Source organism: Anopheles aquasalis, chromosome 2, assembly GCF_943734665.1.
Source record: "Anopheles aquasalis chromosome 2, idAnoAquaMG_Q_19, whole genome shotgun sequence".
Classification (NCBI taxonomy): domain Eukaryota; kingdom Metazoa; phylum Arthropoda; class Insecta; order Diptera; family Culicidae; genus Anopheles; species Anopheles aquasalis.
The window spans coordinates 63593147-63607944 of record NC_064877.1 but is presented as its reverse complement, the minus strand read 5'-3'; the positions used below and the strand labels follow the sequence as shown (position 1 = coordinate 63607944).

General features: G+C 51.6%; 1 protein-coding gene across 1 annotated transcript in view; it reads left to right on the top strand.

Moving 5' to 3' along the window:
- Positions 1-14798, top strand: part of LOC126570582 (protein Shroom) — a 183528-nt gene that overhangs the window by 79656 nt on the left and 89074 nt on the right. Inside the window, exon 4 of the mRNA XM_050228447.1 lies at positions 5614-5852. Coding sequence (XP_050084404.1) covers positions 5614-5852 — 239 coding nt within the window. The remainder of the gene's footprint in view (positions 1-5613; positions 5853-14798) is intronic.

Here is a 14798-nt window from a genome sequence, read left to right as displayed (position 1 = left end):
TCTCTAAATGGCAAAAGCACGAAGCGTGCAAAATGTTCCAATATTTTAATTTCAATGCTCTATTTGCTGCTCTGTAAAACAGTTTTAATACTCGAATAACCTTTTTCTATACCGTAGAAACGCATTCCATGAGCCATTCTACCGCTGGTTCAAAACACATTTTAAATTTGCTTTTATTTCTTTTTCAAATGGTATTTTTGTGCTACATTATTTTAGTGAGAACCGCACTGGAGGGAAGAGTTAATATGGATATTAAAAATTTGTTCACCACGATCGTCTATCGTCTAGATTTATAGTATTTTGTGTTTTAAATTATCAATTAACCTGAAAAATCGTCGCCTTAAATCCTTTTCGATGGACGATCGTGTTGCCGAAAGCGTGTTTCAAATGTTCTATTCAGAGATGCTTTAGTATCTCTGCATGAAACCAAAAATGTGCTTTTCTGGCTTTTTTCTGCTGATAGTTTAATGAAAACAATTAATGACGTAAATGCTCTTTATGTTGTGTATTAGACTAGACACACTGTTAGCGAAAAAATATGAAAAATGCATAAAAAATAGTAAAATCCAGGCATAAATCTTATTATTCAGAGCTAGACGGGCAACTTTTGACCTGATTCTAATTTTCACGCTTATCCAATGCCACTGATACTCGCCTCTGATAGCTGATCTTCCTTACACTAATAATGTACTTTACCTTTTCTTTTAAAAGCTTTTTTTTACTTTAATTTCCATATCACTCTGTTGTGGTTTCATAAATCCTCCCCCAAGCAATACCAGTGTTATCTGTACTCGAGGTATTCGAAATCACTTGCTTTGCTTGCTTTCCAGCATCTAATTGTTCCCTCTTGCGAACAGTTTAATTAGCACACCCACACACTAACACAAACAAAACCCATCGTGTATCGAGCAAATTCTCCTCTCAAATGATCAAATTATCCAACAAATCACACGGATTCAATTAGCAAGACCTCAAGTGCCAACGGAAAGAAAGGGGTGAGCTAGCGTGAGGATGATGATGGCAAGCATAAAAGTCGAATACATCTCCCCCTACCAGCAACCTACCAGCCACATGCATTGCCTGGTCTGCCTACGAGCATTACATTATTGCTGCAGCATGTTGGTCCTTCTGTTTTTTTTTTTTTTATCAAGCCACAGCAAACATAAGTAATGCAGCCCTCGCACAGCACCCTCCTCCTCGTCGATCACTTTGGCTACCTTTTCTTGCTGCTAAGCATAAAAGCTGAGCGATGGATGGCGGCAGGGGCGGGTTGAGATGCGAAAGAAGCAACAATAAAGTAGCGGCAATTTATCGAACGCACGTCATCATCATGCGGCTGGCTGGCTGGCTGGCGGAGGGCGCCACGAATGAGATCCTCGCACGGAAAGTGAAAAGCCCACCGTGGCCACAATGTGGCCAGCGTGTGTACGCGCGCGCGCTCAATCCCTTTAGCTTTTCGCGAAGTGCTATTTGTTAATAATTTTATTTCGTTCCTCACCGTTCCCTCTGGGGTGCACCCCAGATACACCACACATGTCCATTGAGTCGAGCGAGGCTTTTGTTGCCCATCAAAACGGTGCAATTGTGGTGCGATGCTGCTGCTGCTGCTGCTGGTGCTACTACCACGGGTGCTGTTGTGGTGGCGTTCGGTCTGGTCTGGTCGCTTGGGCGGCGCTGGCGATTGTAATAAAAATAATCATCTTCATCACGCCGTCATACGTGGCGCGCATCACCTTCGCCTTCGAACCGCAGAAACCAACAACCACCACGCAGAGGGACCCCAGTGTGCGCCTGCGTTCATGCGAATTGCCCTGCGTTTGGCGTAGGTGGTGGTTGCGGTACAATGGCGTCGCCGGTTGCAAATAATGTGTTCGATTTCAAGGTGGCTCTTCAAGGTGGTTCAGATCGCATGGAGAGAGAAAGAGATTCAAATTGAAAATGTGAATTGAAAAGGGAAGGAGGGCAGGAAAAGAGGGGGAAAAAAGGGGTGGGTGGAGAGGAGGAATCCCTCCACAATAGCGCACCTCGATCTATAGCGGGGCGCGGGAACGGTAAAAAAAATGGGGGAAAAAATCTCGCAGAAACATAAAAATAACATCACACATGGGGTGGGTGGGTGGAAGGAGGTAGCGATAAGAGGGTGCACAAGGGTTGGGAAACGAAGGTTGGAAAATAATCCTCTTTGCGGATGGAAAGTGAGAAGGTCATGACCTCGGCGGGTACGCGCGAGATTCGCTTTACCATTCGCTCCGACTCTCACACCTCGCTCGATCGTTTCATCCCCCCCCCTCCACCACCCCCGTTGTACCCATGTGTCGTGTACATATGATTTGTGGTGTGTGGTGTGCATTGTGTGCGCCGCCGAGTACCGTTCCCAGATCCCTTCTTCTTCTTCCGATCGTGAAATTCATGCTTCGCGCGATCTGTGCATCGTTCCGATACTCAATCCGATCGGAAGGGGGACTGATCTTAAGGGATAAGGAGTTTTAAAGTGTGTCGAGCGTATATGTGTCTCACGGGATTTGGCAGACTCGGTCTCGAAGGGTATAAACGCGTGTGATCCTCTCTGATCGTTCGATTGTCGCTGTCACTGTGGTTCACATCCTGGTCCCGGTATCCTGTTTCTGTGCCTGCGCGACTGAACCTCTCTCTCTCTCTGTTCGTGACGTTTATGAGACACGCAGTAAACGATAATGAGACCACACCGTTTACGGTATCCGCATATCCAGATGATACGCGTCACCGAGCGGGTTTGCGAGAAGTTTTTGGTTAAAATCTCACGCGATGTCGATGTGTTCCGATGAGTGACATTGGCTAACGTATTACACCTTACCATCTAACGAAATCGAGAGAGGGAATTGCATTCGTTGCGCACATACCACAACCACAGCAATGGCACACAATTAGCACCTTCCAAATGCGCGTGCCTCCCGTCCTCGCACGTCTCATTGTTTTCGAGCAATCGGCAGACAAATTGTCGACAGGGTTTCGGGGTGAATTGCGGCAACATCCTGCTGCTGCTGCTGCTGCTGCTGCTGCTGCCGTGTAGGTGGGTTGGCGTGTGAAAAATCGATGAAACACACCACACACCAAGTCACCGTTCGAACCAATCGATCATTCCGAACGTCACGTCGTCACGACAACGTGATAATGCGTTACTTCCAGCAAACACAAACGTGGCGACGGTGGTGGCGCGGCGGTGGCTGCACGGTGTTGCATCGCGAGGGATGCAGCGACGGTCTTGCTTGCTTATGTTTTTTATGCTTACGGCAGCACAGGAGGACCGTTTCGTTTCGTTTCGTTTCGTTGTTGAACTCCGTTCCCCCAAGTAGCAGCAGCGATTTGCGTAACTTCCTTCCTTCAGCCGGGGGTTTCTGTGTGGATCCGCTCCAATCGCGCACGGGCATACACTCCCATTGGCTTGAATTGGCGCGTTCGGCGGATCATCTTCCGCGCGCGCCCGCGCGCGATGGCTGGTGGGTCGGGCGCCCTTAACTAGGCGACCACACAGCAGACAAACGGCATCATCGTGTGCAATTACTCTCTCGTGCTCTCGAGACCGGCGCGGAGGTTGAAGGTGAAGGCAACAGACAGTGAGAGACTGGCTGGCACATCCGTCGATCTTCCCGAAAACCGACACATTCTATTACATCATCACCATCATCATCATCATCATGCTTGGAAGGAGAGTTTGTTGGTTCAGCATTCGCGATCGATCGATCGCTTTCCGTAGTTTTTGCTTTAGCGTGCGGTTTCTACGCGCAATTCGTGGCTCGCGATCGTTCGATCGATCTGTCCTTCTACTGTTTATCCTCGCTCGATCGTCTAGAAGGGCTGGTTTGGGGTTTTTCTTCCGCATTTGTTTTTGATTCCAGATAAATACCCCCCGAAAAAAAGGGTGGCCATAAATAAGGGATGTTACAAGGGTTTGTGCGCCCTAAAAGCGGCGGAAATGGCATGTTGGCAGACGGGGCAGACTCTTCATTCTCGAGCGCGCCCCGCTGTAATGTTTTATGCGTGCGTGCGCATCCGCCCCGGTTTCGTGGTCGAGGAGATCACGATCGCGGTGTGGTTACGTGAGCAAGATCCGCTTTTCGAACCCCAAACGCAATGTCATTGGGCAGAAGGACGCCGACGGGATCGGCCCAGGGAAACTCAATTCCTGCGCAAGGGTCCTGCCTGCCTGCCTGCCCCGCGCCTTGCGTTGCTCGTAAGCAACAGAAAAGATCGTGTTTGACACTCTCCGATATCGCGTTTTATCGGGTACCGTCGATCGACGACTACTAAAGGGTGACAACAACAACAACGCTGGGTGTGCTACGATTGCCAGTAATGTCAAGCTGTTGGACCCGCAGAGGGTGGAAGCAATACATTGGAAGACACAATTTTCGGGACACAGACAGAGCAATGACAACGACGATCGATTGCGATCCTCCCTCTCTCTCTCTCGTTCGTTACATGCCGTTTTGCTGTTTTATTATGTTTCCGATACGCTGATCAACAACAGCAACAGCATCCCTTTTTACCATGCCACGGTGTAAGGCGAAAGCATTCGAGAACTGGAGAGTGGTCCAACAACACCTTCGAACAATAGATATTCAATTCGCTGAATATTAATAACTCCAACTCCCGCTCCAGCTCAATGGGATCGCGTAGCATTGTATGGCGATCGTCTCGGTAAATCGCGGGTGCCATACAACGAACGTAAAGGGGATGTAAATATAGAGAGAGAGAAAGAGAGGGAAGAACAAACAGACGAATGGCATGCCTGTAATTCACGAGCTGCTGCTCCAACAATACACAATCCATACCACTTTTGGGTGGTATCACGAGAGAGGGTTGTTGTGTTCTGTTGCCAGCTGGGTGACGAATGCTGCATTACAACCCGCGATCGCACCCGCCCTCTCTCTCTCTCTCTCTCTCTCATTGGCCGACCCTCAGAACAGCAAAATAAATAAATAATCCTCCCTCCCGAGCCGGCGAACGGTCAAACCATTAGTCAAAGTTTATCAGGTCGCGAGCGTTGGCACCACTCGTTTGCGATCGCGATCGCCACCACTACCTCCTCTTGTAATCCGTTTCTCTGTTGCAAATCGCCGTCACCGTCGCCGTCGTTGTCGAGCCAGCCCTTTGTTTGGTTTGGCCTGGCAGTCCCCAAAAAGGGTGGAAGAGAAGGTGACAACTAGGCGTCGGGGTTTTTTGCGAAATTTGCCACGCAAAACCCATCAATAATAACGCGATCGCGCGGACAGTGTACGGTGTACCCGTTCCGGTGTTGGTCACTGGTCGATCTGGTGGTTGGTGGCACGATCGTACTCGGCGCGTTACTCAAAGTTCCACCTCGATCGAGTTATTTATGAGGGTGGGGTGCAGGGGCGCTCGCTGGTGCTACAACATTGGTCCGAGGTGTCATGTTTCCTTCCTGCCATTCCCATTAATCGAGCGTTGCTGTCGCTCTGGCGCTGACGAAAGATTCGTACCAGCAACCAGCGACGAACCTGGTGTTCGAAGTCGATGTCGCCTTCGATGTTAAATTTCTTTACCTTTTTCGCTTCGATTTGTTTCTAAACTTCTCTTTTCTAATTCTTTTCTTCTTCTCTTTCTTTCACTCAGATTGCGCCAAGACAGTGAGCTGCTACTGTCACGATCGACACACAACTGGTCCCAGCAGGACCTGCAACAGCTGGCGTCCGCAACTGGCAGCAGCAGCAGCGGCAGCGGTAGCATCGGTGACAACCACAGTTCGGCCGAGAGCAACAGCTCGTCGACGGAGACGCTCAAGTGGCTTGGCTCGATGAGCGATGTGTCGGTGGCGAGCCATGCGACCAGCACGTCCGCCCTGTCCAGTGCCGGTAAGTGGATGCGTGTCGCTTCGATCGTTTCGATCGTTTCGATTCCTTTCCCCTTGGAACTCCGTCTCGCCTTGATGGCTAGAACGTCGAGTGGTGAGCATCAGCAACGGGCCGTACTCCTTATCGATGACGCACGAACGCACGCAACGCCTTGCCAACGCTTTGTCTGATGGCTTGGAAGAACAACAACTTAATCGCCGGCCATCATCGATCGGATGAATGCGGATGTTTGTGGTGGCGGCGACCATTGTAAGCTGCTGTGCCACCTACCTAGCGGTCTTTTGAATCGTTTCTCTCTCTCTCTCTCTCTGTCCAGTGGCTCATTATCTTTGTCTGTTCCACACTGACACTCGTTGGCAGGCGGCGAAGAAAGCGATATGATTTGAATGATTATTCTCACATTCTCATTGCGGTCATTCAGGTGCCCCCACCGTGTCTCCCGTGTGTGATCCTCACTTTTCTCATCTGCATAAGTTCGTTTTGTTCGTGGCACACCATATGGTTTCGCCATACGGTGTGCATTCGAGACAGAGAGAACAGCAGCAGCAGCAGCCTGATGATGATAACACCCCCAACTGGGGTTCATCGCTTGCTCGTTCGTTCAAGTCTTCCGTTCTTCGCCGAAGAGCTCACTGCTCATCGCTTCGTGACCTTTCCGTTCGTAGCGTTTCCGCGTTCCTTATCATTCCATCTGTTTCCTTACCAATGGAAGCAATCCGTTTACCTTTTTCCTCACCAAGAGAGCAGCATTCCAGAGTTTATTTTCAAATTATTGCCCAAAATTTATGGCCTCCCATGCTGGCGTGCCGTTCCAACCGATCCAATGATCAATGATCAGTGCTTCGCGTGCTTTGTGCATCTCGTTGGCGTAAATGAATTCGATTCATTTCCCGCACCGAATGATGTACAGGCAGTGAAAACACCAACTCTGCCTGCTCGCACCAAGTGTTCGAGTGGTAGTACCAAGTGTTCGAGTGGTCTTTTGCCTGAGTGCCTCACAGATTGCGGAAAGGCTAGGACGCTGATTGGTCGTCAATTCGTCGTCGTCGTTGTTCGTTCTTCTAGGAGGGGCATTGGAAAGAAGCCCGGGCTAGGGGAACCATTTTCATGCAAATCAGTCATTTATAATAGAACCCTTCCTCGCGTGAAAGAGGAAGTGGTGGAAAGTGAAAAAAAAAGCGGAGCCGGACGACGCGCTGATGGAGAACATAATTCCCCGCAAGTTTCCTGGTGGTGAGTGGAGGCGTTTCTTTTGTCGCTAATTTCCCTCGACACTACCACGCGACGCCATTCCTCGATCGAGCGAGCCACTGACCTTCGCAGTGCGCACCCATCTCCGCTGATCACTGATTTCTCAAGTACAGAAATGATTTAACTACTTCGCGCCGCGCGAGCAAATTGTTTCTGTATGCCGCATCCTCTCGTCGACCCGAGAGAGCGAGAGAATTGGAGGTCGATGTCCTTGCGCGGCGCACGGACCGTCACCGCGATTTGTTGTTGGCCAGCAAACGGAGGCGTGCGTGTAGGTGTTTCGTAGGCGAGCCGAGCTTCAAGAAGATGACTTTAACATGCGCGCACGAGCACATTATGCCGTGGCCAGGTGCCAGGGGTTGATAATAATCGACGCACCCCGAACGGAGTTGCAATTACGATCAACAACACACGATGTACCGAGTGGAGTGGCAGGCTGTGCGCTGTAAGGATATAAATCAGAACCTCCTTTTGTGTAAAGTGTAGCAGCCAGCAGGCTCAAAAGCACCCCCGCCCCGGTCCGTTCTCGCGCGACGGTGCATTACCGTTCGTGCAACCATTTTACCATGACCGCGACCCGTTCAGGAAGTGCTCACGCGGGATCTGCATCGTTTGCGTTCGTCTGCGCTAGCGGCTAACGGGTGGTGGTGTGGCTGCACTCACTCAGGGGTTGCCGGGAGTTGCCGATTAAAATGTTTACTATTTATTTTGATGGATTTATTGTGATTGCAAGTGGAGTTGCAGCAAGGGGCTGCTGCTGCTGCTGTTGCTGTAAAGGTGATCGGCCCAAAAGGTTATCCCCTGGCGTGCGCGTCGCACTGGCCGAGAAGGTTGCCTGCTGATTGCTATCCTCGAGCGCTAACCGTGGATTGAGAGGACTCCAGCGCGTGAGTCCGCCAAAGAAAATGAGCTTCCGGGTGTCCGGGGATGCATGGGAAAACAACGGTTGGCGCGTTGTTCTTGTGGCGTGGCTCGTTGGAATAGCCCTGCAGCGATCGCGTCCGGTGGTGGTAGCGATAGATTCTGTCAAGTTTGTTTGCATAGCGAAGGGAGGCAATGGACGCGCGATCGCTGCATTTACCACGTCACAGTCATGTCTGATTTAAATGCGAGCTTCGCTAGGAGTTCTTGGTGGTACGCACGGATGGATGGTCATTTGATTTAATTGGAAAATCGGTTTCACTCCTTGGATCCACTTGAAAGCTGTTGGCAATTACATTCCTTTTCCATGTTGTAAACTGTTCGCGGAAGAACTGCATCAAGGATTTTGTGCGTCTTTAAAAGGGATTTTTGTGGCCATTTTTGCGTCACTTTCATCCATCATTCCTGGGCATGATAGACATGAAGATGGCCACTTCACCTGGACCTTTTTTGTTTGCAGATTTCTCACATTAACCAGGATATGTTCCGGTGACGCTTCGGAGCGAGTAGACTTTGGATCACATTTGGTTCGCTCACCACGATCACCTTCCTCACTCACTCAAAGCAGATCAAGCAATGCTGTTGGCGGTGCTGCTGCTGCTGCTGCTGCTGCTCAAAACCAGTAGCCAGTGGCACAACACGGTGGTCACGGTGTGAAGCATTAAAAAAAATGGTACAAAATCAACATAAACCGCGTGTTGATGAATAGCACTCGGCGGGATTGGGATCCGATCGTAGGATTGGAATTGGCCTCCTCACATCTCGACAACTTTATCCAACGTACCATATCGGGAGAAGGAGACGGAGAGAGCAGGGAGAGAAGCTGTAGATCGTTCGCTGTCATCACAACCATCACCATCATCGTGTGAGGACGCAAGCGCTGGCTGCACAAACAATCTCCGCGTATTCCACGCAACTCCGGGTGTTGTGGGCGTTAGAAATCCGATTCCGATTTGTCCTCTCGATCTCGGTCGGCTCTAGTGGACACCAGCAGTGGGCTGGCAGACTGGCTGGTTGGCTGGCTGCTGCCTTTCGACACCTTTCGTCGAGCGTCACCCTCGATTCAGTGCTGCGGTTTTTGTTTCGCTGGACACTGGTTTTGATATTTAAATGAATGGCCGTTCGCCAATCGAACGTTCGGTACCGTTTGGCGCACATTCCACCGAGAGTGAGCTCAAGGAGTGAAACTTACACCACGATCGATCGATCGATCACACTCGAGTCTCTCAATTGGTTGGCCAATGGTTCTAAGGTTCTTGTCATCACTCGTGGCTGTCAACACTGGCGGTCACCACTGGCGTTCTGAAGGCTAGACCCCCTGGTCAAGCCAGGAGTGTACTTTATCGACCGTGAGCAACATTATGCGACACCCTGGCTCGCGGGGATACGCCCTTCCAAGTGATCCTCATGCACGGCCCTCTATGACCGCGATGGAAACCTTGAAATCGATCTGGCAGCCCATAAATTACCAAGCGCGCGCGCGCGCGCCAAAGTGCATGCCCTGTGGTTGGTTGGAGGATCGGAAGGAAGGGAAGGAACTCGGTTTGGTGGTGGAATAGAATGCGAGCGGGCGCGCGCGCGCTTGACACTACGGCACAACGGCCTCTACGGCTCGGTTTGGGGTCCCAATACTATGTTTCAAATGGTCGCCATAGTCTCGTTCCTTAAACTGACCACCAGCAGCTCTCTTTGGGGGAGTCAGAACAGCAACGAGTGCGACTAGACAGTCTCGTTCGCCACGGTCCTCCTCGATCGCGTGCTCTCCAGCTATGATTCTAGAACTCCGGACTCTGAACCCTCGTCGCGAGAACCACCCTCCTCCCTCTCGGATGACAACGGTCTAAATGGGGGGTTACCCGGGGTGCTAGAGCGAGGACGGCGAGGGGATAACGAAACTGGTTTTCTGCAAGCGACAACCTCCACCTCAGCAGCACCTCCTTCACACCACCACCACCGCTGATAAAGGATTTGACGTTTGGCGTGCTCTCAGCGTGCCGGTCAACACAGCTGCCCCTGTCCGCTGGATTAGAATGTGACGCTCGAGCTGTAGTGAGAAAGAGCAATAGAGTGAATGAGAGAGAGAGAGAGAGTAAGAGGGAGAGGCAGTGGTTCGGTGTTCTAAGTCTATGCGCACCGCGAATCCTACTCCCTGCCGTTTGCCGCTGCTGCTGCTGCTGCTGCTGAATCACATTTGCTGAAGGAGGTAGAGGGCAGCGCCTGATCAGTCCTTTAGGTTAGGACCTTAGGGGGGTGCTTGCGCACAATGGATTTGTGTGTCCGGTTAGACCACGGACGGACGGACGGACGGTTGGACGGAGGTCAGCGGCGCCAGCGACTATCGAAGAAGGTCTACAATCACGACACGACGGAGCAAGGGGCCTGCGAGTAGTTTGGCGTCACGAGCGAGCGCCAGCGATCCTCCAGAACAAAGTTCAATGTCCAGTTCCCAAAGACAGAGAGGAAGAGAGCGGATTAGTGACGTGCTCGTTCGACCAAACGTGTGCATGCAACAACGTTAACCTCTGGTGCTGCTGGTGCTGACCGGTTAATGTTGGTCAACCGGCTGGGCTCCGGCTTAACATTCTCGGCCGGTCGCGCGATCGTTTCGCATTCCGCATTTTGCCTCCCGAAAACCCACGGAACCCACGGAAAACCTGCTTTGCTGATGTTGCCAGGCGACGCACAAAACGATCGTTGATCCTTTGGTTGATTGCTGTTTGTTGTTGCCGTCAAAACTTCTGATCAGAATTCTTGGTCTATTGCAACTGAATCCGTTAGTCCAGAAATTGCCCAAAAGTGTCCAGCTGGCAGGCCGTAGGCTTTGGTTTCCTCCAAAAACCACGTAGGTGATGTGCTCGCCCGTCCCCGGGACTGTTATCGAAAGCAGAAGTGAATGCACTTTCAGCGCGTGCAGCGAGTGGCCGTCCATGGCGGCCCTCAAATGGCGATGGTTTTTCGCAATGCGCGGATACGTTTGGCAATGTCCCGGGGATGAGCCGCTGCTGCTGCTGCTGGCTGTTGATGCACGAGAACGATTGCTTCGGAGCGCAGGTTTCTCGGGATGGTCCCCGCTCCCGGGATAAAGGGGTGGTTAAGAGAACAGGTTTCGGCGGAACACCACCGGGGGGGAACCGGGGGAACAAAAACGAGTTTCCCCGGGCATTGCCGGCCTCTCTGTGCTTCTCGTTCTGCCTCCCTTTCTCTCTCTTTATCTCACTCTACCGTTGGCCACAATCCGCGATGCGGCGAATGCGGGAATGTCTTTTGGCATCTGAGCTGCTTCTTAGCAGCTTCTTAGCCGTGGCCGTGGCCGTGGCCGTGCCCGTGCCGTTTTCTGGAACGAGGCGAACGAGGCGGAAGATGAACCCCGGGATAGTGAGCGTGCGCTCGCTCCAGAGGCTTTGGAGCTTAAACTGCTGGAGCACAGAAACAGCAAAATCTGAAGAAGGTTGGTGTGGTTGTGCCCGGTCGCAAAAGTGATCCGTTTTTGGCGATCCTCTTGCATGGTGTGTCCCGGCTGCTGCTGCTGCTGCTGCACTTTGAGACCCGGAGGGCAATGATTAGCCAGGCCCGGCGACGGTTCCGGACCGGGGAGTGAGCTTGCATGATTTGGGAGCATTATATTTAGGGAGTCAGCCAACATCAGGGGGGGGAGAGTATTTCCAAATTACTGCTTGCCCTGCTCCCGGCCGACCTTGAAGATTAACGTTTTAAGTGTGGAGCTACATTCGAGGGGTTCGTTTTGGGCGTTCTCTCCCGTTCCCCTTTCCAAGAAGCTTCCCGCGAGCATGGCAGGTGGGTAGTAGGTCTTCTGACTGTTGCAAGATTATTGCATGTTGCCAGTGCGCCAGTGGCCATTTGGGCATCGGTCTTTACGTCCTCGTCGTTTCTGTGGCCATTCAGAACGACAGACGACGTTGCACGGACTGCAACTGACGACGGTTGTTGCCTTCTAGCGTGCATCAACAGCAGCAGCAGCAGCAGCAACCGAGAACCGCGATTCTCTCTCTCTCTCTCTGCCAGTCATTAATTTTTATGCCCTCCAACGGAACGGGCTGGCGATGCTCGCGGAAGACAAATCGGTTTTTAACTAATAGTGTAATAATTTTTACGGGAAACAATTAACTTTTTTTTCGAAAAAGGAACAGAGAGAGAGAGAAGGCTTTTCCCCTGGGGTCCACCAAAGGTCTGAGGGCGGTTTTTGGCAATTTGGCTGTTTGTCTGGACCAAAAAATATCATTTCGTACGCTTGGGGCACTGCTGCTGCTGCTGATGCTGCTGATGGTTGGTCGCGCACCTTCGTTGAGACGAGACGCAATAAAACTAAATTCTGAAATGAAGGAAAAGCCACCATCCTTCTGCATCTTGTGTGCTCCGCTGCTGTGATGGAAAAAGACTGCGTTAAATGTCGAGATCTCGCTGCCAGAGAAAAAGAGGACGACTTCAGTCCATCGCCCCATCGGTCCATCAACCGGTGCACCGACCGCAGCGCTGTCACTTGATTGCTTTTAATGAGAATGAGCATTCCCTGCGAGCAGCTCGCGAGGTGCCTATAAAGCCTTCGCACCACGTCCGCCAGCATCTTGTTCTCGGCTGTTCTGTTGGCTGCGTCAAAAAGGCAATGGCCACACACTCTCTCTCTCTTTCTCTGTACATTCAACTCGAAGCTGCAACATTGTTTCGGTACACTATCGATTATATGCTGATGCGCAATCAGCCCCTTTATGGGGCATCATTTCGGATTGAGATTAAGCTAAAGTGATGATCGATCGATCACCGTTCTCGAAGCGGCGACCTCTCGATGCGCGTTGTACAACTGAAGACAATCTGCAGACGGTCGTAAGCCACGCGCAAGGTGTGCAAGGCGTAGGTAATGACCTCGCGAATAACACCTTCTGCCAACCGCGATCGATGGGCAATGTGCCATGTACCATGCATGCCTATTTTTCCGTTTTGGCTAAAACAACACACTTCATCGCAGCATCGAGACAACCGGACAGCAACAACAATTACGCGACACGTCGCGATCGATCCACGTCTCGCAAAAAAGACGTTCCCTCCAAGGGGAATGAAGATGGAGTACGAAGTAAGCGTGTTCCATCCGGCACTTCTCTTTTCGCTTGGCTTGGCATTCTTACGGGGCCTGTGTGTGCAAACTGCAATCGATACTGGCAATCAACGCGATTTCCGCAATAAAATCGTCTGATAGATCCATTCTGGACTGGGCGCTCGGGATGTAGCGATCGAGCACTCCGCAGCGACCGATCAAGCCACAGCCAAGTGACCGGCGTAATGGCTCGATGTCGATGAACGTATAAACAAAACGAATCTCGCATGAAATCGACGCCACCGACTCGGTCGTGATTGGGACCATTTTAAGGACACATTAAGCTCTAATGACGCGCTCCGTACTGAGCCCGTGGATTAACGTCCCGCCGGCACTAAGCTGGTGGCTAGGCGCACAGGATGCTGGGGCTTATGGGCAGTCGCGTAATTGAGTTCGAACTTGTCATTGGATTGGACAGCGTACCGTCGGGTTTAGGTCGTTTCGAATTCGCAGTTAAGTCGTTCACCATATTATGATGATGGCGATGGTGTATGGTGTTGATGATGATGATGATGATGATGTGACGAAATGAGCGTCGTTGCGTTCTGTGCACGTTCTGTGTTGATAGCAGCACCTCAGCACGCACACATAGACGCAAGCACAACCCGTTTATCAAGCATTTGATTGTCCTAGACAATAAATTACCATTTTTCTATAAATCTTTCCAATTGATGAGGATTTATGAGGCACCGGGGAATGGCACGCTGGTCGCAGAAGAAATGCTTATTTACGATTCAACTGGCCAACCAACACCACCTAGCGCACACCTTTCGCGGCCTCGACAACTCGCGAGAACTCATCTTCAGTTTGCGTTCCCGTCGCCGCTCATTAGAATCTAAATGAGGAAATGGAGGAACTGGCACTCGCGCAGTGCCTCTCGGCTGTGATCCTGCTTCGCGTAAATTAACGAATTACGCGAGCCCCAGGAAGAGTGACGACGACGACCCATGAGGCGAACACAGATGAGCACAACAGAATTGCGTGTTGCGAAAGGTTTGCGCCTGGGCCAGGGGAACGCCTCTGCATCGTCTCCGTGCATCGAGGGTTCGAGGACATTCACGGCCGTACACGTTGGCCAATTATGGCCCCCGCCGCTTCCAACGTTAATGCCATTTTACGCGCCGAGCGCATGACACAGGATTTCCGGTACCGCCGTCGTCGTACCTTCATCCGACGTGTCTTCCTGCTGTTGGTTCCAGCTAGAACGCCTCAGAGATCAGGCGTGATGGCACGATGACCGTCTAATGTCTAGCCTGGCACGCCAACGCCCGCTAGCCAAAAACCATGGCGTAACGCAATGGAGAGGTGGCGCCTCCAGGGGTCAACAACGACGCCGACGACGACGACGATGACTCGGAGCTGCTCTCTTGGACCGTTAATTTGTGAAGTTTGTGCAAGGGTCTTTGCAGGCGCCTAGAAGCAGCCTCTCGCGCCATGTTTCTTTACGGTTTTATGATTGAATCACGCTAATGAGACGCGAAGAGACGCCTGCTGCAGGCCACGTTCGGAACGTTCGATTTCGGTGCCCCGCGGGTTCGACGGTGATTGAGCGCGCGCGCGCTGGTCCTTAGAAGGCTGGAGCTCCACGCCAGGCCGCTGGAGCGCCCGCCATACAGTATTACATCCGCGTGCTTTGTCTCCGTGCGTACGCCTCCATTTCGCTGTGG